General features: G+C 35.7%; 1 protein-coding gene across 2 annotated transcripts in view; it reads left to right on the top strand.

The window, feature by feature from the left end:
* The window catches only part of LOC107513718 (OX-2 membrane glycoprotein), a 133,504-nt gene that overhangs the window by 30,714 nt on the left and 76,189 nt on the right, over positions 1–26,601 (top strand). The window contains exon 6 of one of the 2 annotated variants that reach the window (XM_016150707.2): positions 11,959–12,076. In XM_016150707.2, the coding sequence (XP_016006193.2) occupies positions 11,959–12,074 (116 nt within the window). In that variant the 3' untranslated portion in view covers positions 12,075–12,076. Of the gene's footprint in view, positions 1–11,958; positions 21,071–26,601 lie in introns of those variants that run through there. The other variant, XM_016150710.2, reaches the window with a different exon arrangement.

Below are 26,601 nucleotides of genomic sequence, written 5' to 3'. Positions count from 1 at the left end.
TCTGTGGCTAAGATGTTATCCTTAGGGTAACTGAAACTTCTTATCCCCATGACTACAGACCTGAGGCCCCATAAATCTTGTCCTAAGGCTTAATGATTAAAGGAACAGGCATAGCAGTAGAAGGATGTGGGTGGAGAAAACAAGTAAGTCAAAACACTATTATCTGGGCAAGGCCCGGCTTGAATCAGAAAAAAAAAGAAAAAAAAACTGTATTAAATGAAATGAAGTTTGTGTGCAGTTACAATAAAAAGATGAAGAGAAAAAATAAGTGATTTTAAAAGTTTGCGGCTCATATTTGGTTTGTTTTATTGAACAAAGAGATAGAATAGAGGTAATGATGTCATTAGATGAAGATTGTGATAATTGGATTTTATATCATTTAAGTATGTTATAGTTTTCTGACTATACAGTTGTTAGAATGACATTGCATTTCTCTTTACTATTCTATACTTCTGTTTCTGCTAGTTGTGTTTATGGTGAACAGAATAGCAGCATGTATCTTACAGTGGATAGCATTTATCAAGCACTGTTTCAGCCACCCTACAGTATTGAGTCCTGAAAGACAGTCCTAGAGAAATTTAACGCTTAATGACAGACAAAATAAATTTAACTGCATGTTTTTAAAAACAACTTGTGAAAAATTATGAAATAATGTAATAAAGGGAAAAAATTTAGAAATGTATTTATTATAATTCAACTTTTACTTGGATTCCACATAATTACATATGTAATGATAAGATGTCTTAGATATGGATAATAGGGAATAAATTAGGCCATATGTTGATTGCTGTTGAAATTGAGGTTCATTACATGCTTCTCTCTACTATTGCATATGTTTGAAAATCTGATAGTCCCAAATTTTAAAAAAAGAACTAGGCTCCAAATTTGTTTAGCTACTTGAAGGTGGCCTGTTATTTCCTCTATTGCACAATCTATTCATCTCTGCCACCTTTTCATCTGATTTCCAAATAAAATCTTTCCTCAGCCAACAACCTTTAATTCCATTACTCTAGATCTTTATCGATGGAAATATAATCCCAAATGTTCCGCTTTTAATCTTCCATCAAAACTCCACTGTTAAAATGATTATACAACTACTCTCTTGACAAAGATCATAGTAAAAAAGAGTTGACAGAAATTAATCAAGCAGGATTTGTTTCCAGATTCAAAAGAAAATCACCATGGTCAGGATACAAAGCAGAGAGCTTTGCTGTAGTTTTTTTGTTGATTGGGGTCACTCACTTGACCTCTAATGCTTTATCAAAGAGTATACTGTTGCAGGTGGTAAAGTAGGAGTGATATTTACTCCACACCTTTGGGGACTATTGCTGACTTCCTCTGTGACTAGAATGTTCCTGCTCCTAGTTTGAAGAGAATATAGGCTAAAGGGTCAGGTATCTCATCATTTCCGGGGTTACACTAAATGCAATATTATTGCAAAACTTTAAACACCTATTTTATTTCTCATTCTGAGCTACTCTAAGCTGTTAAAGCCAGCTTTATGCACATTTTCAAACTCAGTGCTGATGAACCAGACCCAGGAGTCATGACTAGTTCTACTCATTCTTGAACTCACTTCACAGTGACCTTAAGGAGTAATTGACCAAGGACACATTATCCATCTAAATGGTGTGTATTCTTGGATCGCATAATCTTAGCCCATTATAGCATCACTTACACCATCTGCTCTTTATGAACAATGCTGTGAGAAGCATTTGTGGGCATCATCAGTGTATTTGCTGAGAAATGATGCTGAGGTCAAAATACATTATACTGCTTAGTGCTCTAGGTAAGAACCGATACTAGAAAAAACTTACTTTCTCAAAAGAATTGGCACTCTCCCTTCTTTCTGATTCTAATTGTATATATAACTGATTTCCCTTTCTTGCCTTGACTATCAAGAAGGCAAAGTCCAATTAAGAAATTTCTTTCTAATTATAGAAATAAATAATATGTGCTCATTATAGAAAAGTTGTAAATTACAGAAGAGTAAAGAAGGAGAGAAAATTAACCCATTATCTCAGCATCCAGAAAACATACTGTTATAAAAGCCAAATATGACATTTAATTAATATAATTGAATTTACTAATATGGTTGATATGAGTGCTCACCTTTTACTTGGTTCTGAATTTCCAAATTTACTACTTTTTAAATATATATATTTTGAAACTGCTTTAAGTCACTTAGGGGAAGAGGAGGGGTAAATAAAATTTAATTCTTAAACTAATATTGTGGAAATATTAAACAACTCTTGCCAAGTCTAGGTTTCCTGATATAATACCTACACAACTGTGAAATTATGAAGATTAAACCAGATGAGTTATTGATTGCACACTGAAAACTTCAAAGTACTGTAAAATAATTATTAATAAAAAATTAATATGTACTGAGTGCATTGGTATTTTACCAGACATGGTGCTGATTGCACTTCATATATTATGTTATTTAATATTCACTGCAACTTCATGAAAGAGTACCATTATTCTATATTACAACAACAACAACGACAACAACAACAACAACAACAAACACTATAATAACAACTACAACAAAAATCCTGGTGACCTTGGAAGGCTAAGTAATATTTTCAGTTATAAACTGGCAGAACTAGATATAACCTAGATGAAAAGAATTTTGATGTGAGAAGAGTTTCAAGAGAGAGAATCCTAGGATAAGAACTCTTAGCTGTGGCTTCCTGAAAGCCAAATCAGATCATCTAACTCTTAGCTGTGGCTTCCTGAAAGCCAAATCAGATCATCTAATTGGAACCAAAGTATTAATTCTTTACCCTATCAAAAGCAAGGGAAATTATTTAGTGACTTTAAGGCCAACTGCAGTTATGTAAGTTTTGAGTCTCCAGGCAGGCTAGTGGCTCCCCAAAAGAGGTTATGATAATGTTGAGAAGACGATTTCTTTATTTGCCCGTAGGAAAGTCTGCTCCTCCGTAAGTATAAAAAGCATCAGAAGACTGAACTACAGGGAGATGGCTGCACAGATACAAAGGTATTTATTCCCAATCTATTTTCCAGGCTTGGTCAACATTGGCTTCTTCCTGCCCCATATAGAAGCCTTTCTGTTTAGATCTGATCGTATTATTTTTAACCCAACTAGGTATAATGAACAATAATGTAAGTAAAATCTGGGAATTTCTAAGAAGTGATTCCAGAAAACTATAGTCAGAAATAAAACTATAGTCAGAAATAAAAGCATGAGTCTTAAAAGACTCCCAATTACTCCTGATTATTCAACGACCGAACCACTACTCCAATTGCCAAAGCCAGTAACTTCATAACTCAGCCCTTCACTTTCTTCAGTAATTCCAATAATTACAAAGTTCCAGCTCATCCTCTTGTACCTAACCTCTAATTTTGCTGTTCTTAAAAACTTGGATATAAAACCTTTCATTGTCTCACTTTGTACTCTTTCCCTGTGTGATCTCATCTCTTGTCTATTCAACACCTCTACCATGGCCAACTCCCCCAGTCCCTGACCATTTTTACTGTTTCCACAGTTTTGTATTTTACAGAATGTCATATAATTGAGATCATACAGTCTTCGTACATTGTCTTCTTTCAGTTAGTAATATGCATTTAAGGTTCTTTCCTGTCTTGTCATGAAGTGACAAGAAACTAGGCTTGTTATTATTTTTTATTTTTTTTATAGCATTGTATGATGTTTTATTATCTGATAGACCACAGTTTAGTTATCCATTCACTGAGAACATCATGGATGCTTCCTGGTTTCGGTAATGATGAATAAAGCTACTATAAACATCCCTGCGCCAGCTTTTATGTAAACATAAGTTTTTTAACTCATTTGAGTAAATACCAAGGAGTATGATTACTGAATTATACAGTAAGAGTATGTTTAGTTTTTTAAGAAACTACCAAACTGTCTTCTGAAGTGGCTGCACCATTTTTGCATTTCCACCAAAAATGAATGAGAGTTCCTATTGCTCTATATTCTTGCCAGCATTTGGTATTGTCAGTGTTTGAATTTTTGCCATTCATATAAGTGTACAGTGGCATCTTTTGATGGAGAGCATCTTTTCATATGCTTATTTGCCCTCTGTATATCTTCTTTGTTGAGATGTCTTAAGATCTTTGATCTATTTTTTACATGAGTTGTTTGTTTTCTTATTGTTGAGTTGTAAGTGTTTGTATGTTTTGAATAATAGCCTTTCATTGGATATGTTTCTTAGTCTTTTTCAGTCTTGAGTTACTAAAGGGAAGAAAAGGTGCAATCAATACCTTCTTGCTCTAGCCTAATAACCTTCGAATTAGCTGTCATTAAGTTGAAAAAAAAATGAGAGACAAGAAGATTGGGAAGCAAAGAAGTGAGGCAGGCTGGAAAACTTTATCTAGAAAAGAGTATTGGATGTTTCCTGGACACAAAACACACTAGAAGAAGAGTTCTGTGGAAGCTTTGTAAGTGTCTGAGGAAATCGCATTGTTAAAGAAAGAGTAAAACATAAGTATAAGCATTTGGTTGTTGGAGGTGTTGAAAAGACGGTTGGGCTCACTTGCAACAAGTAGGTGATGGTCTTACTCTGCAATGCCCATTTCAGTGCCCAATCCTGTGCTTGGCACCGGTACTAAATAAATATTTGTTCTGTCCCATACTGCATAGCCACGCTTAATGATGATTCTATTTTTCACTTCTATTAGATCCCTAAATCTAGAAATAAATTATTGATTTCTATGTCTTAGGATTCCCTCTCTGACAGGGGCTGCAGAAACTTGGTAGCCAGTGGAGCCTAGGATGGTATTTGGAGAAGAAATTTAGTTACCGTGGCATAACTAGCAGGTCCGTTCATTTTACGTATAGAAATTCTGCTTCTCTCCTCCAAATGATTCATCTCATTCTCTTAAGTGACACAAGTCTGGCCTGGAAATGACAGCACTTATTCACAATTTATTCATAGTAAAGACCCCTTTTATACATTTGGACCCTTCATTGTGCCCCCCACCCCCCGCCCCAGGAAAACCCTTCGGGTCTTTTGTTACACTAAAAGTCAGAGTTTATGGTCTGACTAATACTTATGGAGACTAAAGACAGAATATTTTTAAAAGATCTGTCAACAAAAACAGGTGGCACCCATGGGCACGGCATGCTCTTTGGCTCTCTGTGAATTTTTAACAAGGCTTTGCTTGGCATCCTGGTTCTGGTGGAATGTACACAGATGTTCCTGGAAGACTGGTAAATGGTGGTATTAACCTTTTGTTGCCTCCGATCTTTCCAAATCCAGGTGCATCCAGTCTCATATACGAAATGAAAAAAAAAAAAATGAAAAAGAAAGATGGAGGGGAAAAGGCGGGTAGGAAAACAAAGAGGAAAAGAGAAAGGAAGATGCTGTAGTTTACCTTCCCTTGCATCTCCACTGGGGACACCACTGCTTCCACATGGGGAAAGCCTGCCCACTTGCTCACATTGCCCTCCCTCCCAGCCTTTCCCTTTCCTCCTCTCTTCACCCAGCATCCACTTCCCATTACATCCTTTCCTCTATAATCCACCAAACAGAAGCTAAATCAGATCTAGAGAGAAGTAAAAATCCTGGAGACTAATGAACACAGACTGTGTTAGTGAAATAACAGTAGTTCCAAAATTAAAAAAGAAAAAGAAAGCTAATTTATTACTGACCTGAGGTAATAGTCAGGGCAGACCCTTGCCAAAGAATCTCCCTTTCCTCAGTTATACAAAGAAAGTAAAAGCACACAAAAAAACGAGAGTACCTCTCCTATAATAGGTCTTCTTACTCTGTTCCTTTCCTTCACTTTTCAGTGTTTTCATTTACTATGTACACAAAGGCTTCAAAGACTTTATCCCATTCTGTAACCACTTTGTAACCACACATTTCATTTCTTTAATATAGTTGGGTTTTTTTTTGTTCTGCTGCAAGCTAGTTTTGCCCAGATAATGGCATTATGACTCACTCGCTTTTTCCACCCTAATTCTTCCACCTTTGTATGCCTGCTCCTTTAGTCATTAAGCCTTAGGACAGGAGATTAATCCAGCCTCAGGTCTATGGTCATAACAATAAATTTCCGTTACACTAAGGATAACATCTCCGCCTTAGGTGTGTTTCAGTTCCAGGGCTATCTAGGCAGAGCAACCCCACCAGCTATGATCAGACCTCGCCAGGGCTGGATTAGGATTTCAGAACTGAACACACTGATCAATTTCCTTAGCCCCTTCCAATGGCCCAATAGCACTCACCACCCCCGACTCCGTTAGTTTTCATGACTACTGATATTTCCCTGTCTAATCTGTACTCCTGAGATTCCTGGGGAATATTTGAGAGCAATAGCTCACCTGTGTCTCCTAGACTTGCAAGTGTCTAAATAAACCTTACTTTCTTTGCTGTGAAACCTGCATGTATCCCGTTTTTTAACTCAGACAGGCTCAGGCAGACAGACTCTTTTTGCTCTGGCAACAATTCCGAAACTATTGTTTCTTTCTGAGATGTTGAAAGTTATTTTCCTGGTACCTTGTGCATAAAAGAGACTTAAAAAACACTAATTCCTTTTACTTTAGTTAAGGAGAAAGTGAACTAATGTGCCTATTCACAGCAAGGTGTTACGGTTACTTCCAAGTAGGAAATTTCCATTTTAAATACGGAATCCTGGAAAAGTCTTATTCAAATGTTGGTTGTGAATGACTTCATCTACTAACAGATGTAGGGTTTTGGGGCCTTCAAAGTAATTTAACAAAATCAGAAAATATTTTATAAAAGTAAATTATCTGACTCAGTTTAAAAAAAAAAAAAATTATCAGATCTTCCAGAGGGTCTCCTCATGCACAAATCCATGGCTTTCTTTAGACTGACTATGACTCTTGGTTTGCCACAGACCTCACCGCATCTTGTCTTAAACTCAGGCTGCTTCACTCATGTTAGTTACCTGCTAGACCCTCATAGAGCTTGAATTTGCAACTTTTGATCAAACTAAATTAACGTATACCTAGATTTTGCGTGTCCCTCCTCTAGGATACTTCCCCTTGTCTCACCCACCTTTCACCTCATGTCTCCACTTACTCCTGCTTGTGTTCCTCTTTAATTTCTATCTCCCTCCCCAATAAACTGCAAGTATCTCTGGTGCAGAATTTTAGTGTTCTCTGTAGGCCCAGTGCTGTCAAAATGATAAACTTTGCCTGACAGTGAGACTAGGTCTCGCCAGCTTAAGACGAGCTTCTCCTGTCATATCCCATCAAGAGACAGTAGTCCCCCCTTATTTGTGGTTTCTCTTTCTGCGGTTTCAGTTACTTGCAATCAACCATGGTCTGAAAGTACTAAGTGGAACATTCCAGAAATAAAACAATTCATAAGTTTTAAATAGCACTCTGTTCTGAGTGGCATAATGAAATATCCTGCCATTCTGTCCCATTCCACTAAGGATATGAATCATTCCTTTGTGCAATGTCTCCATGCTATCTATGCTCCTCGCCCATTAGTAACTTAGTAGCCATCTTTGTTATTGTGGTATCACAGTGCTTGTGTTCAAGTAATTCTTATTTTACTTAATAATGCCACATTTACTTAACTGTTATTATAATATCAGTCCCCAACCTTTTTGTCACCAGGGATTGGTGTACGCCTATGAGAATCTAATACTGTTGATCCGAGGAGGAGCTGAGGCGGTGATGCTAAAACTGGGGAGCGGCTGCAAATAATGAAGCTTTGCTCACTAGCCTGCCACTCACCTCCTGATATGTGGCCCGGTTTCTAACAGGACACAGACCAGTACTTGCCTGTAGCCCAAAAGTTGGGGACCCCTGCTTTAGAGAACTACTTTTTAGGCTATGGTCAGGCAGCAATAAACTATTTCTCCTAAAATTCCAAGACTTGGAAAAGTAATAAAGTACCATTTATATAACTCAAAACTCTGTAATATGGCTCCACCTAAAAAACAATTATTTGGAATAGAATACATATCTTCATGATGTATTTTCTCCCTTAATGGCAGAGTTTGAGTGTTCTCTCCCCTTGAAGGATGTTTTCTTTTTTCCCAGGCTAAAATCCTATAATGCTTTTACAGATATATATATTTCAGTGCTGAATTAGCACTTAATTTGTTTTTCTCAGTGGCCTGTGTAACAGACTCTACATCTTATTCTTGGTATCCCTAGTAGCCATCCAAACCAGGCACATAGAAGTTGCTTGATAAATATTTGTAGAATAGATTAAGTTGCTTCGAATTTGAGATCATAAAATCAATTGTTTCTATTTGAAACAATGAGAAAAAAAGGAAACTACTAGAGTTCATAACATGTGATAAGGGCAACTATTGATTCTTGAAATGCTCACAAGTATATACACTGGGTCATAAATAACACAAGGTGTACTTTTCCTGTATTTTGTAAAAGTGTACAAAACATTGAAATAAAGCATGACTGTGTTATTAATATCTGTACAACTCAGCATATATTTAGGTAATTTTTTGTTTAAAAACTTCAATGTGCATGCCATTTTTAAACCAACACAGCTATCCTTCCATCTAGGAAAAGTACAGATCATGTGCTGAGAGCTTCCTATAGCCAGGCGATTACAAAGACACAATCACTTTCAGAGCAGCTACTGCTGACAAACATAAGATGGCTTATGTTGAAAAAGACAAAAGTCATCCTTCTTCCTCAGTATCAGGGCTGGGGTACACACAGGTGAGTCAGGTTCCAAAGTCCAAGTTCTTTTTTCTCTGTCTTACTGGCAGAAGCTAGTCCCCTCAGAAACAGAAGCTTCCCTCAGAGGTGCAGTTCATGGCCTTGTGAGAAATGATTCTGAGAATCCATCATCAGAAATCAAGAGGGAGTCCCAAAACTTGGCATGCTCTTGGCAAGACCTCTCCCCCAACAACTTTCAAATGCACCATCTTTGTCAGCATTACCTAATTTGTTTCTATCCCTGTTTATGTCAGTCGTTACAAGAAGCCCAGGAAAGGACTCATTCCTCCAGATATTAATCTTTATAAGGTACTGTAAATCCCCTTTTCTAACCCTGCCTCCTACAGACACCCAGCTCCTGAAATCCTTGAACTCTGTTTTTTGAAACTCATGACTAGTGGTCAGCAGATACCCCATGTCCTCAACCTTTTTCCTAAAGGTTTCCTTTCATCTCTATACCAACTGAACCTGGCGCTCCCTTGAGGCCAGTGTTTTCTTGCAGCCCACTGCAGTGTTTTTGTTTTCCTTGGACCACTGGCCCCTGATATAGCACGTGGGGCAGTGTGTTTTGCCTCTCATTGCCGCTTCTAGGACTTTTTCTTTTCTGGCTCCATGAGAAACCCCTTCCTTGAATATCAAACCATCGATTTTCTAACCTCTCCTCTTTCTTATAGTCATCTACCTCCCTCAGGTCATTTCTCTTTATTCCTTGAATAATTTAGTCGCTGGTTAACTATGACTGTCTCCTAAACTACTTTTGTCATAATTACTGGTTATAGTAATATGTAAACAGATGATTCTTTCAATTTCCTGCCCAGTAACCTAGGCCTCACCCTACCTCAGACACTCACTTCTATGATCATATTAGTCTTTGTTATAGAAGTTGCTACTCTTTCATGATTTCATTTGCACACTTCCCACTGCCATAAGACAACTTCCTATTTATTTCCTCAAGTACTCCTACTCTATATCCTTTATTTGTTACTTCCTTCATCCTTTATCTGTGTTTGTCAACTGAAGGCAATTTTTGCGCGCACGTGCACACACACACACACACACACACACACACACACACCCTCAGGAGACACTTGGAAATGTCTGGAGAAATTTATGGTTGTCATGACTGGATACTAAGAGAATTCTACTGGAATCTAATAGGCGAAGGCCAGAAATGCTTCTAAACGTCCTACAATGTGTGAGACAGCCTTCCACAACAGTTATCCAGTCCACACTATCAATAGCGCAGGTCGAGAAAGTCTGCTTAAGATGACCAGTATCCACGGCCTATTGATTTTACTCAGTGTTCTAGATCGAATTGTGTCCTCTTTTAAAAGATATGTTGAAGTCCTAACTCTTGGTTCTTCAGAATGTGAACTTATCTGGAGATAGGGTCAATGCAGATAAAATTAGTCAAGTTAAGATGGGGTCATGGTGGAGTAGGCTAGACCTCTAATCCAATATGACTGGTGTCCTCATAAAAGGAATGCCATGCGAAGAGAGAGACATAGGGAGAACTCCATGTGAAGATGAAAGATTGGAATGATGCATCTACAAGTCATGGAATGCCAAAGATTGCCAGCAAACCACCAGAAGCTAGAATGAGGCAAGGAAGGATAGTTTCCTACAGATGTCAGAAAGAATATAGCCCTCCTGACACTTCGAGTTTGAACTTCTAGTCTCCGGAACTGTGAGACAATAAGCAACCCATTTTGTAATACTTTGTTACAGCAGTTCTAGAAAGCTAATGCACATAGTTTCATGGACTTATTCCATTTATTTCCTCACTTCCTGCCTTGCCCAGTTTAAATTATAGTGATTGCTAAAGCAATGGAATCTGCAATCTTGCAAAACACCTATTAATTCCAGTCAGAAAACAAAGAGAGTGAATCTGGGTCTATGAAAATCAAGTGATGTAATAAATGTATATGATAAAGTTTGGGTGATGTGATGCTGATAAAAGGGTCAAGACTTATGTAATATCCTAAGTTGATACATCAGCAGGTTTCTATTGGCATAGTAAGAGTCCCTGAAAGAGCCTTACCCTGTAAACCTGGCAGGATCTTCTTAGGTTATGCTCTACTTTGGTTCACATCTTCCACGTTTTAATTATTTGACCAATGACTATTAACCCCACATCCACAGCATTGGTGTCAAAGTACAAAATGCTTAATTTCAATCTAAAAATCCTTAATTTACTACATTTTTTTTGCAATTCTGTTTAAAAGCTTATGAAGAGCAAGGTTTTAAGTTTAGAACTATGATAATACAAACTACTGTAACTATTGTTCTTTTCTTCACACAGAAGCCTCTATGAGACTTAAAAAAAAAAATGCTCAACTGTTGTCAGCCTGAGATACATCCAAAAAAAAAAAAAAAATTCTGATGAAAGCAACTTTGAGGCTAAAAATAAGTAATCTGAAAGAGTTAGCCAAAACAGAAAACTTAAGCAGGAGAGAGGAATGATCATGTGTAGGGGACTATGAAATTTCAGTTTTATTGGATCATAAAGGATGGAATAGAAATCCCCGCAGAAGTAGATGCCAAACTCTTTAATTGGAAAATTATGAAAAAGGAAGCTTTAAAAAAAATCCCCCAAATACCTCTCACTTCTAAAGTGCACATATACATGCACAGTATGATAAAAATGAATCTAACTGGCTTTTTCCAGAACAGAGGCGTTGGTGGCCAGTGCCACTTGGGAAACTAGGCTTTGGTTTGTGCTTCCTTCAGCAGAGACTGATGCCAGCTCTGTAGCTCAGGAAACAGAGCTCAAATGTTTTTCCATTTCCTTCCTTCTTTTAACCTAATCAGTTTCCTGACAGGTGGTGGTATCACAACAGGCCTCTTCCTCTTCTAGCCAGTGGGTCTCCATCGACATTGAGGTCAACATATAGGCATGAACGGGAGGAATCTTTAAAGCAGATGATGAGAAAACATGTTTGGATAGAATAAAACGGAAACCAGGTAGAGACCTCTGCCCTCCCTCTGCTGGCCCTTTCGGGTTACTTTAGACTCCTCCTCCTGCCCGGTCACTTCGACAGGGCCTTCAACCAAATTCACGAGGGTTCAACCACATGGATTTTCTGTTCCTCCCATGCATCTGGGCCTTCATTCACATTTACTATTTCGTTTACCTCAAATACGAACCTTCTCTGTCTCGTCCACTTCTGTAGTTCCAGTGCTCAGAACGATATCTTCACATAATAGCCATTCAGAGAAAACGTGTGGACACGTGAATGGAGAACAGGGAGAGAAGCTCTTTAAATGGCTTCTTCATCATTTTTTGTTTTTCTTCACCCCAGGATCAGAGGGGACCTTCTTGGGCAGCACCAGACTTGCTTTCTGCCTTCTGCACAGGAGACGTCTCACCACCGTCCTTTACTCAGCTTTCTGGAAAGTTCACAAATCAGGCTCTTAAAGGTACAGATGGACTCTGTGCACTCAGTCCTTTTTTCTCATGTTGGGTGTCCTGTGTCCACTCAATCTCACAAAATAAGAGACCAAAATAAAGGAGTGTTAGGTTGACATACAAGAGACTAATACTGAGGCTGTCTTTTCTATTTACTAATCTTTTCTATTTTCTCTGTAACCTGGTGCAATTCACTGATGTCCGTACATCTCTTTCTTTGCATGTAAAGTTAAAGAAAATATTTGGCTCACAAAATTGTGGTGAGGTAATGTTTGCAAAGATTTGGTAAACTTCCTAAAGAGGTGTGTGCTCAATCTATGTTAATTGTATTGTAGTTTCTGATAATGTCATTATTGGTTATAAAATGAAGGAAAGTCTCGCTTCATGGGTTTCAAACTATTTCACATGACTGAAAGTTTCTTAAAGGCATTTCAAGTTCTGCAAATGTTTAATTCTATTTTTAACAGACTTTTTAGTTTTTTAAAAATAGACTTTGGTTTTAAGTTCACAAAAAAGTTGAGTAAAAGGTATGAGGTTTCCTACATATGCTTTGCCTGGTTCCCCTTTATATAGCCTCTATTATCAACACTCTTCACCAGAGTGGTGCATTTCTTATAATTGACCAACCTACATTGATACATTATTGTCACCCAAAGTCCATACTGTACATTAGGATTCACTCTTGGTGTTGTACAGGTATGGATTTTGGCAAAGGTACAGGAATACCTTGAAGATATTGCAGGCTCAGTTCCAGACCACCACAATAAAGAGAATGTTGCAATAAAGTGAATTATTCACATTTTTTGGCTTCCCAGTACATATAAAATTCTGTTTAAAATTATATTTGCACTACCCTGTGGTCTATTAAGTGTGCGATAACATTATGTCTAAAAGATGACACACATACATTCATTCAAAAATACTTTGTTTTTATAAAAAATGCTCACCATCATCTGAACTTACAACAATTGTAAATAAAGCTGCTACGAACATTCCTGTGCAAGTTTTTGTGTGGACATAAGTTTCAACTCCTTTGGGTAAATATCAAGAAGTACAATTGATGGATTATTTAAGGAAATGCCAAACTGTTTTCCAAGGTGGTTGTTTTACATTCCCACCAGAAATTAATACAAGTTCCCGTTACTCCGTATTCTCACTAGCATTTGGTGTTATTAGTGTTTTGGATTTTGGCCATTCTAAGTGTGTGGTGGTATCTTATTACCGTTTATACAGATGCTTATTTGCCACTTGTCTTCTTCAATGAGGTATCTGTTTGAGTCTTTGGTCTTTTTTGAAATTGGGTTTTCATATTCTTATTATTGAGTTTAAAGGGTCTTTATGTATTTTGTATAATAAGCCTATATCAGATATGCATTTTGAAAATATTTTCTCCCAGTCTGTGGGTTGTCTTTTCATTGTCCTATGAGAGCAGTTTTTAATTTTAATGAAGGCCAGATTATCAATAAGTTCTTTAGTGATTCATGCCTTTGGTGTTGTGTCAAAAAAAGTCATCACCATGCTCAAGTTCACCTATATTTTTCTCTTATGTTGTCTTTTTGGACTTTTATAATCTTGTATTTTATATTTAGGTTTATGATAAATTTTGAGTTAATTTTCGAGAAGGGTATAAAGTCTCTCCCTAAATTTATTACTATTTTAATTTTTGCATGTGGATATGCTGTTGTTCAGCATCATTTGTTGATAAGATCACTTTTGCACTATTGTATTGCCTTTGTTCCTTTGCCAAAGATTAGTAGACTATATTTATAAGGGTCTATTTCTGTGCTCTCTGTTCTGTTCAATTGATCCATTTATCTATTCTTTTGCCAATACCACACTGTATTGATTACTGTAGCTTTATAAAATGTCTTAAAGTCATGTAGCATTGGTCCTATGGCTTTGTTCTTCTTCAATATTATGTTGGCTATTCTGGGTCTTTTGCCAATAAAATACAAACTTTAAAATCACTTTATTGATATTCACAAAATAACTTGCTGATATTTTAATTGGGTTGTATTTAATCTATAGATTGTATTGAGATGAACTAAAATTTAACAATAGGTCTTCTTATCCATGAACCTGGAATATTTTTCCATTTATTTAGTTCTTTGATTTCTTTCATCAGAGTTTTGTAGTTTTTCTCATATATATATATATAGGTTAGATTTATACCTAAGTATTTCACTTTGGGAAGTAAGACTGTAAATGGTATTATGTTTTTACTTTCAAACTCTACATGTTCATTACTGGTGTATAAAAAAAAGATTGACTTTTGTTTATTAATCTTGAATTCTACAACCTTGCTATTATTACTTCCTAGTACCAGGAGATTTTTTGTTAATTGTATAATATATTCCACATAGATAATTGTGTCATTTATGACAAAGATAGTTTTTTTTCTTCCTTCTCAGTCTTATACATTTTATTTCCATTTTTTGTCTTACTACATTCTCTAGGACTTTTAGTATAATATTTTTTCCTGATCTTAGCAGAAAAGCTTCCAGTTTCTCACTCTTCAGCATCAAGGTATACAAATTTTATTTTAAAAAACACAGATTAAGTTGTTATAAATTTAAATAAAAAACAACACTCTAGTATGTTTGCATGTCTAATTTTAAATAAGTGTAGACAGTTAAGACACTATATTTTTCTTCCAGAATTACTTCTGGGTAGTCTTGGAATGAAACCCACTCCTCCATCCCTTAAATTTCGAATAAATTTATCATTGATTAGGAACATTTTAGTTCTGGAGCAGTTTTTTCTTCCTTAGAAGACAATGCTGTGCTTCCTCACCCACACCCCACCAAAGGTGCCAGCAGATTAATGAACTGAGGCTAAGTAAAATTCTGATCAATCTATAGGAAACTTTGACATGGAATTCAGACCCAGTTCATTAGTAGCTGGTTTAAATGTTGAGAAAGGCTTATTTCCATAATACAGACTCTAAGCTTCCCAGTACTGAATTCAATGGCAGATATAATCCAGGTTAAAGTAGATCCATTACATCTTCCGTTGAGTCATATTAGTGTCCTGGGTACTAATCAGCATTCTAAAAAATGTATCTTATCATATTTTCAGACTTTTGCAAAACTTCCTCATATATAGAAAAACAGAAAAATAAGCTGGTTAATAAAAGTTTTCCAAATTCTACTGGAATGGATTCCATAACACCCCCAGATCAGCCACATAGGGCGATTTCCAGAGGTTCTTCTGCTCACTCTTCTTCAGCTTCAAGTTCAGCTTCAAATCCTTATCTGACCCTGTAGATTGGCAGGGAACAAAGTAATGTTTGTTTTCTAATTCATAAAATTTGTTTGCATTTATTTTAAGCTAAATTGTTAAGAAAGGCTTTATAAGGAATTAAAGGTAATGTAATAAACATGTAATTCATCCCCACAAAGTTTAAGAAATAAATCATTATCAATTACCAACATTGTTTAAATTCTTAGTGGGAAAATCTTAGTATTTACCAATTTTCAAAATTCTTATAGTTTTGTTTTTTCTTGATACCTTTTGGAAATAATAAAATACCATGTGGGAACCAGACACTTGTTTATTGTGCTATGAAACATTATATTGACTGCCAAACTAGAATACCTGTAATATGTATCAAAATGACTTTGAATCATTTATTCAGTAACCATATATTGAGCTTCTGTTATATGACAAGTGCTTGTGTTTTACTTAGCATTCTATGATGGTGTTCTTAATTTAAAGTGAGATAATTCTTATAGTTTATTCCTTGTACCATATGATCAGTCAGGGTTCTTTTAATCCCACCTCTGGGGGAAGCTCATGCACCTCTGTGCCTCTTTGAGATAAATGGATCCTCCCTGTTTTTGCCTAAACCTATACACCTATTATACTTACAACAACCATCTGCCTCTTTCAAGGGCAGTTCTGTGTTCAAATTTTTGTCTTAATTTTTAGCTCATAAAACATGTTAATTAGTTATGTGTAAACGGTTTCTTTGTACGTTGTTGAGAACACATACTGTGTACTTGCCACATAAAGGGAAGCATTCTATAAATATTTGTTGAGTAAATTGATAAATATGTCTTAATTAGAAGCAGAATTTATAAAAAGGAAAAAATATATCACACTTTTCAGCTAAATTTGGAGCACTTTTAAAGGGAAAGTAAGATTCATATCACCTCAAGTTTGCTCTTCTGCCCATCTCTGGCACAAAAGTCTGTTACAACCTTTCACATTACTGCATTTGTACTTATATGCACACTTTTCTAGCTAGACCTCCTCTTCTATGTAAATCTTTCCCATCCCCCAAAGGCAATTTCCCCAGGAAATTTCCCCAGGACAAGTTAGTATCTTTCCATTGGCCAGTAACTAGACATGTAAATACTTGGGGACAAAAAAAGAAAAATTTATATTTTTTCTCTAGGGTTTTGGTTCCTATTGTTTCTTAAGTTCTTCAAATAAATATAAGGGGATGAGGGTGAGGGGACTCCTTCCATATTTTTTTTCAATAAAACAAATAATTATATTCTAAATATAACAAAACATTATTTAAATAAGCAAGCCAAGTGTTACATACTAGACTTTCGCGCCCCCAATGTGATTTTAATATTTTTCTTTTTTAAAAAATTAATCATTTCTAACCTCTGTCTCCTAATTTATAGTTTTGGATATACATTTGGACATTAATCATTTACTGGCTCATGCGATTACTTAGATTATACTATTTAATTACTTATACCGTAGAGTTGTTTAATTGTTTACTGATTTAGAAACATGGTAAAAGTTCTGAGAACAAAGTAGTTTCCCTGGAAATTTACTTTGGAAAAGAATTACTTTAGGGTTGATCGAAGTTTAGGGGCACTGGAATTGAGATTCTTAGGTGAAAAGGAAAGGAGTTGGAACAAAGTTTGGCAGAGAAAGTAAATTAAAATAAACAATTTAACAAGAATAAGGAGTTGTATGGTCTGTGTCAAATTTGAATTTGAGCACTAGGTAGTAGAAAATAGAAAGGGGTAGGAAGGTAGAGAACTATTCCTGTAGCACTAGGGTATTAATTTGTGGCTAATGAAAATTTATATTTTTGCGTCTTGCTAGCTTTGCTCAAATGTCCCCAATGTCCTTTAACTGAGCATAGGGTGATTTTCCCCAAGTTTCTCTATGGAGCACCCAGCTTGGCTTGAAGCATTTGAGACCTCCATCCCCTTCATACCATTTGAAATTGAGATTCTCAAGTTAAGAGTAAAGGAATTAAAACAAAATGGTACCGCTGGACTTTTTAAAAAGGGGCCTTGTCTTTATCTGGGGCGCTTCAGTAAAGCGCCTCATACTCTGTCTGTTTAGGTACTTCTAGGCTAGCCCTTACCTTTCTTCTCACCTTGGCCTTGGAGCTGCGTTTCTCCCATGACTCACCCACACCCTTTTTGACTAAATTATTTATTTAGACTACCTGATTCTTCCCCAAGATTTTGCCTTCAGTTTCCCCTTTGCCCTCACAATCTATTCTTTTGGTTATCAAATTTAGTGTCAGTTTTCAGAACCCTACTAAAGGCAAAGCCCTCAGGTCCCTACTTGCTAAGGAAAGAAATTTGAACATGGATAATCATGAAAGAAAACTAAGGAAATTGAGAGAAAAGGTTACTTGAACAGAGCAAGAACTCCCATATGAGTGGTTGAGTTGAGAAAGAGTCTTCCTCAATTTGGCAATGGTGAAAGCCAGCAGGACTGGTTTTTGCAACACTTAGACTGCCCAAAGAGCTGCAAATTTCCTGCATCCACATTGCAAAGTTTGTTTGTGCTTGGACTTCTCATTGAATGTGGTCAAAAGGAAGTGAGAGGAGAGGAGCAGCATGTCTCCAGGACAAGAAAGCTCAAATACTTGCCACAGCGAATATAAGCCACTCTATACCCTCTTGGACAATAGAAAAGAAACAGGGGAGGAACAATTCTTGAAATCGTTAGTGGAAGGAAACTACTGTCACTAAGAAAGCATGTGCATTCTTTGTTGGCTCCCAGATGCTCTGTCTCCAAAAGAAAGGCTACAGATGTTTCCCTAACAAAACAGCCTAGACATAATAGAGTAATGCAGCTATTCTGGACTTGGAGCTAGAAGACCCTTGTTCATATTCTGCCTCAACCATCTCTGTGTCATCTCCCACAAGCAAGATTTTTAGACATTTCATAGTCATCAGAAGGTAGGAAAATCCCCAGCACTGTACTAGTTGAGATTCAACAATTTTCAGCACCCAAAAACAAGAGGCACAAAGACTAATTGAACCCCTTGGATATTGGAGACAGCACTACCATTCTTAATAGTCATTTTAAAGCCTATATATTTAGTGACGAGGAAGGCAGAGATTTTGTGTGGAAAGAAAAGCAAGAGAAGCCCTTACAATTATTCAAAGAATAGATTCAGATATTCAGGACAGTACATTATCCTACTAAAGAATCTAAATTAAAATTAGACATATTATATCCACAAGATTATGACACATGGGAATTATGAAAAAAAAGACACTAAAGGCCTAACGTTTATGCCAGTACGATTCTGGACCAACAAATTTCCATTCTTGGAAAATTTCCAACATGGACATGACAAAATGCACCAAACCATTTATACCCATATGTAACCTTGAATTTTCTAACGTATCTGACCAATGGTCAGCATTTATAATTAATTCAAAACTATTAGATGAAGTCCTTTTGGAAAAACATATAGAGCTTAATACTTCAAAAACAAAAAATATTCAGGACCTTCCCATTATCCTGCATATACAACACTATGTGACTTCAACAAATCCACCATGTATGGAGTTGCTGACAGCATTCTATAGTTCATTGACAAAACTAACATACCTATTCTGGTATCAACTAGCATTAAATATAAAGGGTCAGGTTTATGAGCAAGTTAATGGAGAAGGAGATGAGGAAGAAGAGGAAGCTATCATATGCACCAAAATAACACAACTACACTCACTATAACTAATTCACCTATCCCATGGTATCAGGCCCTACAATTTAAATTTATACCACAAAAGGATAAGATACCTATGCTCAGAAAAATATAACTGTAGGAGGCAAGGGAATAACATATTATCAATACGGACTAAAAGGATTCCCTAATTTTCCAACATTTGATCATTTTTTCCTAGGAGTATACACAGTTCATGATAAAAGAATGCACTCAAAACTAGAGGATTCTTTAACACCAGAACAATACTTTGATAAGAAACCAGGGATACTAGCACCAAGTGAGCTCAATTGGCAATAGAAAATAACCACCACTAATATTAACAGACACCCACAAACACGTAGGACCCTTACTAAAACAGGAAAGATAATAAGCAGAGCAGACTAGACATGGAAACACTGTTCTCAGTACAGATATACGTGCATGCTAGGATTACAGGGAAATGTAACACAAGGAATCATAGGAAAAATATTATAAGAAGCCCAACTGAAAATCCAGAACAATGAACAATAATCAGGTTATCAACCCATATTAACTTGTTTTAACATAAGTTTAGAACAATTACATTGGACAGACATCACACCAGAGGGAGAAGCACATATTATAGCAGAAGACTAGATCTTGTGTCCACATATAATTTACAAACTAATAATATACTGAAATAGACCACTACAACAAATACCACAACAACTGAAGGTCTAGATGTACAACTATGTGAGGCAGCGAGGTCATACAAAACTATATTCATACTATCATATAACAATATTCATTTTAATATAAGTGCTTTCAGTAATATACTAAGAGTACAGGGATTTTGGAATATATCATTAATAGATAAAGGACTACACATTATTAAATGTTGGACAAAACTAGTCTGGAAATACATTATCATAGATGAAAACTCTACTTGGTAGAATATCACTGGAGCAGCAAGGTATCAAGAAGCAAAAGGTGACAAGACCTTTCATGATACCATTCATAACATATAATACAACCACATATGAAATACCTAAAAATCAAAATATCTTACATTGCTTATCAAATACACCATAGGTAAACTATCCATGCAAAATTAGTCACAGACCCATAAGAAAAAACTAAAATACTTAGTTTTAACAATCACTATGGATTCATATTCACATGCTTACATTTATTTAGATTATACCCAGAATTTACAGCATCATCACCCAGAGTACTAGGACCATACCTACAAAAAGGAATAAAATCTCAAATGTTTTATTCCAACCACATAACAAACTTAATGTAACACAACCAAAGGAATATATAGAGCCAGAATTATATAGAAAGCCCTTGATGTTGGCAATATGCCAACATAAATCTGATGATTATATGCAATACACCTACCTATGGAAAATACCATACAGAGAAAAGGAATAAAAAGGTGGAGGACATTAAAAGCAAGTTTGAACCCAGAATAGTTGACAACAATAGATCCAAGATTTGGATCATACTATTTTGATATAGTAATGTGGGGAGGAGATCAATGGACATTAACTACATGGTCAGTGCAACACCCTATATATCATAATGTAACTAGAATAGATAATAGGTTATCAATATTCACAGTAAAAACAAAGTATCTTCAGAAGAATGCCACATTAAGAACAGTTCAACAGGACTTTGTGTAATTCAGAGAAGATGTTTTAATGCCACAATATGCATGAGGAGAGCACACAGGAAACCACAGTGGATATATGGAATAATTAGGCCAGCACCAGAGCTTTTAAAACCTAATATATTTGAACCCATACTAAACCAACCCTTTAAGGATCCTATGCCAACCCATACCTAGAAAAGTACAGATTACATTTAATAAGGAACAATTTGATGTAACGAAAGTGATACCCCAATGTAAAGATTTGGAAGCTTATGGAGTAAAATTTAAACCACTAATACTACCTAATCTACCACCCCTAGATAAAACACCATTAAGAAAACCATTACAACTATTATCAGGACTAGGAATAATTACTAACTTCATTATTGCTTGAATATGAGAAGCAGAAATACGAGGGATCGAGACCAAATTATTTGACTTTAAATATATATATATATATATATATATATATATATATATATATATATATATAGTTAATACTGCACATAAGGGGATGCTAAAGGTACAAGGAGAAATATCACATACATTGACACAAGTACGCCAAATTGTAACATATATATCAGACATGGAAGAATACAACAAGGAATTCAAATATAACATAAATCTTGAGGTAGAAACACTCAAGACTAACTTATTTATGTTAAGAGATACAATTGTACAGCAACAACTAAAACAATCATGTAAGGGAAGAGAAACATTATTGGTAAAGGCTTGGGATGGTGTTAGGAACCTGGTTACATTTGGAAAAGTACAATCTGACTTATGGGACACAGCCATAGTACAGCTTAACCTCACTAAATAATGGGGTTATAAAGGTAAAGGAGAATGTGAAATTAATCTCATTGAATTAATAAGGCAATCCCCCTTAGCCTATCATATTATGGCAATACCACAAGTAATTGGAAATCAAATAATACATCCAATAAAAAAACCACTATATGTAGATGGATACTGTTTAGAAAAAGAAATGGTATTCCAATGGTCAGACCACATATTCTATACTTACTACTATCTTTTATTATAGATATAATAACGAACTGTACAGAATGAGTGTATTAAACTGACAAATGTTATAAATATTACTTACACTACCTGTATTACAAATACATTTAGGTTGGCCACATACATACCAGAAATAGCTTATGGAGAGTTTCCACAGTCATATTATACTAATGTTAAAAAAAACACCTTGGATCTATAGAGAAACAGTAGATAAACACAGTCAAGATAATTTACTGCCATTGTATGTCTTACATAAACTCACTAAAAAGGAAATCACTGCTTGGGAACCCAAGCTAAGAATCTACACAAAGCAGTGGCAATATTAAGTACAAATATTTTATCAACTAAGGCTATATTTGAACTCGAGCAATGTTTTTCTTTTTGGCAATTAATTAAAAGAACCTTCACATCTACTGTTTGCAAAAGATCATGGTCAGATTGGAACCCTATTAACTGGATCAAGTCAAAACTTTGTAATATTTTCTCAACTATTTGGAATCATTCTCAGAGTATTGCATTAGTTATATTTGCTATCAGATATACTTATTGTTATACTTGTTGGATACTTGATTGTGAAACACTGTTTGATGGCTTGTGTTTGTAATAAGTACCACTGGTCTTTCAAGGCCAGGTCAAAATATAATGCATGATTAGATTTTAGTATTATATTTAGTATTATATTTTAGTATTTTATTTACATGATTTTAGGATATAAGTGATTCCGCCTTACCATCTGTGATAGAGCATCAAGGAATCAAGGAGCGGAATGTATAGTACATAAAGAATTGAGAACCTTTTTGGACTTTACAAAATAGATTCCCTGGGAGCCATGATAGTAATGTCAATTGATGCATATGGGAACACCATTAGGGTGTGACTGAAACTCCCGAAACTGCAGAAACATCAGCTATGACTGCTCTGGAGAAGCTCCAATCTGCAGGAGCCAATAAGCATAAGGATACCACCTTGTAAAGTTCATATAAGCTAAACACTTCAGATAGACAATGCCCAAGCCTGAAACCTGAGAGCAACATAGAGGAGTGTGCTGAGACCCAAAGACTCTGACATGCCCATCTTTGCCACTGGCTTGCGACCATCGCCTCCAGTTAACAGAGCTCATTTTGCAGATGCTAAGGACTTTTATCCCTTTTCTCTGACGTGTAAGACTTTGTACTTCCCCTTTCTGTGTGTTGTGTGTTAACCTGCGTGGGTACCTAATGGGTTTGTCTGAGAAGGTTTCACTAAGTAACCTGGCATTGTGGAAAGACACAAACATATCTAAGGATGTTACTTTGGTAGCCGCTGTCCTTGCTTGCCACAGAAACAAACTGTTTGAGGGGCAGCAGTGATCGCAGCCACCTAGTGCTTTTCAGAAAGTCAGAGAAGCTGTGTCTCAAGATTTCCCATGTGAGAACCAGTGCCAGGAGGAAAACAGGACTAACCCAGAGTATCTCCAATACATGGCCAGGATCATCGCACAGCAGCTGAGACGGCATCAGTGAGGGGAGAATTTCTTTGGAAATGGCTTTCACTTTAGACCATAAGGCATGGTCCAGGATAATGAGTTTATAGAGGCAATTTGACACACTCCAGCCTCAAGGAGAGTTGCTTCCTTAATGCAAATATCATGAATATGTGTAAATCCTCTGGGAATTTAGGATTCTCATGAGGAAGGTGACCAAAGGGGAGGAGAGCTTAGTATTATGAAGGGCAATTCAATATAAAGGCTTAATTAGGTTTTGATTTGAATAATAAAAGAATATGACCTTACTTGTTCCTTTATCCAAAGTGTGTTCAATTTATTATTCTTCTAGGTATGATTACAAATGCAGTAAGCTAAACTCAAACTATTAGCTTAGATTTGCAAATGATATCACATTTCTTTTATTCAAAAAAAATCTATTTATTCAACATTTTCCTCTGCTTCTAAATCAAAAATTACTTTTTCACATAGAAAGAATTCCTGTTTTAGAGAGAGAGTTGAACTTGGGTCTTTTTGAACTCTAAGAAGATATGACTATAAGTCTACTAAAAAATAAAAATACCATACATATGCTAAGTCACAATTACTTTTATCTTTCTAAGTATTAGCCTTTAATACCATATTCAGGGTTGTATATAAGCAAGCCAGGTAACTTTCTTTTTTATAATCATGTTAATTCAGGCTACTATTTGAGCAGTTAGAAATGTAGTTTGATTTTATTAACAATGTGACATAGTAGGAAAGTTGTAAAAAAAACTACAAAGAAATACAAATACTGTGAAAGATACAACAATAACAAAAACATGAGAAGAAAAGAAGTAGAGAAATTAATGTATCAATTCAGCAGTTAGGGTAGCTTTAAGCATATTTTGGAATTTCTTAAAAAACTGGGGCCTACTATGTTTTGGCAAAGACAAGAACATTCATTCATGAGGTGACTGTATGCGGAGTCTCCATTACTAATAGTTTAATAATAACACTCTTAACTGAGGCCCTTGATATAGCAATGCATTCAACCAAGTTATAGGGCAGGAATAATGAATAATAAAGTTTTGCAAATTAAATGTGGTGTCTATATTGAAAAAGAAGAGGAAAGATTGCATTTCTTGATGAGAATCTTTAATGGACCAATACTCTAGAAAGTAATATGTATAGTAATACACACATGTGCACACACACACATGCACACACACCAGGTGAGATGAGAGTGGTAACTGGTTAGAGCAATACATATACACTTTTTATCAATTTTATTAATTAGAAATCTACCTATGATTGTTATACATCTCATCATACTTATCTTAAGTTCGTTGTTCTTGAAGGAACTATATATTAACATAAGGGTTTTCTTAGAGAAAGAGAATTTTGAAAGAATGAAGGGGTAGCCCTTCCATACATAGATGAGAAGCAATAACTGAGTAGTTTTGACTGGCCAGACATGAGGAAAAGAGGAGCCAATGGGACAGAAACTGCAGTGTCATATATGGAACTATTTTGTGATAGAAAAAAGAATAAAATTGAGCAGATGGAAGGCAAACTCTCAGAAAAATCTCTCCTAAAGGAGGGCCAATCAACCAAACTTTATCACAAGAGTGAGAAGACACACACAGGGAGAAAAACAAACAAATAGAAAACTGAGTTTTAATAATAATGGTAGAAGAATATCTCATTTTATATGTATTTTCCCTTTTATCATCTCTGTAATATTTGTTTTACTTAATTATATATGCATAATAAAACATTTCTAATCAATAAATATCAGTAAATAAAGTTTTATTTTGCTTACCTAAGAAAGATATCTACTTTTAAATTTTGCTCCTTTGCTCTGATCAGTCACCCACATTCACCTGGTATGTTAATAGAAAATTATTATGAGAGAACTAAATCTAAATTGAAATGTAAATAACTTTCTCTTTTACAATACCTCAACTTGGATTTACAAGTGGCAGATACTTATTGGAGTCACCTGAGTAGTCAGATGAATAAATGTTTTTTAAGAGATTGGTAAGAGACTGTAGGAAAATCTAGATAGAATTAGGCAAAAGTAAGTCTGGGTCTTCAGGAGGCTATCGTAAATACATTCAGTGAGTATATTCCATAGTAACCACTTTATATTCAGAATTGTATTCACTGCAACTCACTTCCTCATTTCACAAAATGAATCTGCATGAACATTGTTTCTGAAATAATGCAAGACCTGTTAGTGGAGCAAAAAAAGTCCATCTGCCTGTATGAGTCTGAGTCAAAGAAGGAATACATGCATGCTTTGCAGCAAAGAAAGTAAGGTTTACTTAAGAGAGTTGCAAGTCTTGGAGACACAAGCAAGCTATTGCTCTCGATAACTATACTCTCCAGAGGTACAGAGTATATAGGAAAATATCAGTAGTCATGGAAACTGAGGTTTTGGGTACTACTAATTGGGCAATTGGAGAGGTAACCGATCATTGTGTTTGGTTCTAGACTCACCCACAGCGCCATCCTGCTGGTCCTCGAGGCCCGGTCCCATACCCTGTGGGGTGCTCTGCCTCAATATGTCTGGAGCTGAAACACACCGAAGGCTAAGATGCTATCCATAGTGTAACCACCTATTGTCCTCATGACTATAGACCTGAGGTTCTGATAATCTGTCCTAAGGTTAATGTTTAAAAGAGCAAGCATACAGAAGTGGAAAGATAAGGGTGGAAAAAGCAAGTGAGTCACAATGCCATTATCTGGGCAAAACTAGTTTGAATCAGAGGGAAAAAAAACTGTATTAAAGAAATGAAATGAAGCTTGTGTACAGTTACAAACCCAGAAATACAGTAATTCCTATATGATTAATGATATCTTTGTATCACAGCACTTTCATGAATTATATTATTTATTATCATTTTACATATTAGGAAACTGAAGTTCAGAGATGTGACGGGACTGACTCAAATTTTCATAGCTAGTTAGTGGCAATGGTAGGACTCAAATCCCATTCTCTTATTTCTCAGTTCAGTGCCCTGTGCAGTGTATCCTACCAGAAAGAGTGTCAAATATATAAAAAAATTAAATTACATTTCCTTTCACTTTAGTATGGGGGAAAACATCCCGAGTCATTGGCTGAATTAATAGAAAAGAGAGGAACTTTAACCCAAAGCAAACAGGCTGAACCCGGAGCCCAAACAAGGAAATCCTTTATTTTAGGCCTCTTTCTTTTGCTTTATACTTGTTCATTTACTTGTCATCCTTTCCAAAGATTAAGAAAAGAAAAGGATCTTTTATAATAAGAAATGCGTAAAAGGCACTATTTATAAAATATGTGCCAAAAATTATCAAATAACACTAGATTATAGATCTGACACTTACTTTAGCTGTTAATGTTCTAAACATGTGTAGAATTTAGTTGACGCTTAAAAACAAGTAATTGAGAGCCTGTCATTGATCTCATCTGTATAGAGTTTAAGTGTTAGAAATTATGCCCTCAAATATGGACATGAGTCAT

Source organism: Rousettus aegyptiacus, unplaced genomic scaffold (assembly GCF_014176215.1).
Source record: "Rousettus aegyptiacus isolate mRouAeg1 unplaced genomic scaffold, mRouAeg1.p scaffold_m13_p_4, whole genome shotgun sequence".
Classification (NCBI taxonomy): Eukaryota; Metazoa; Chordata; class Mammalia; order Chiroptera; family Pteropodidae; genus Rousettus; species Rousettus aegyptiacus.
The sequence above is the reverse complement of the archived record's forward strand: the minus strand, read 5'-3'. Positions and strand labels throughout refer to the sequence as shown.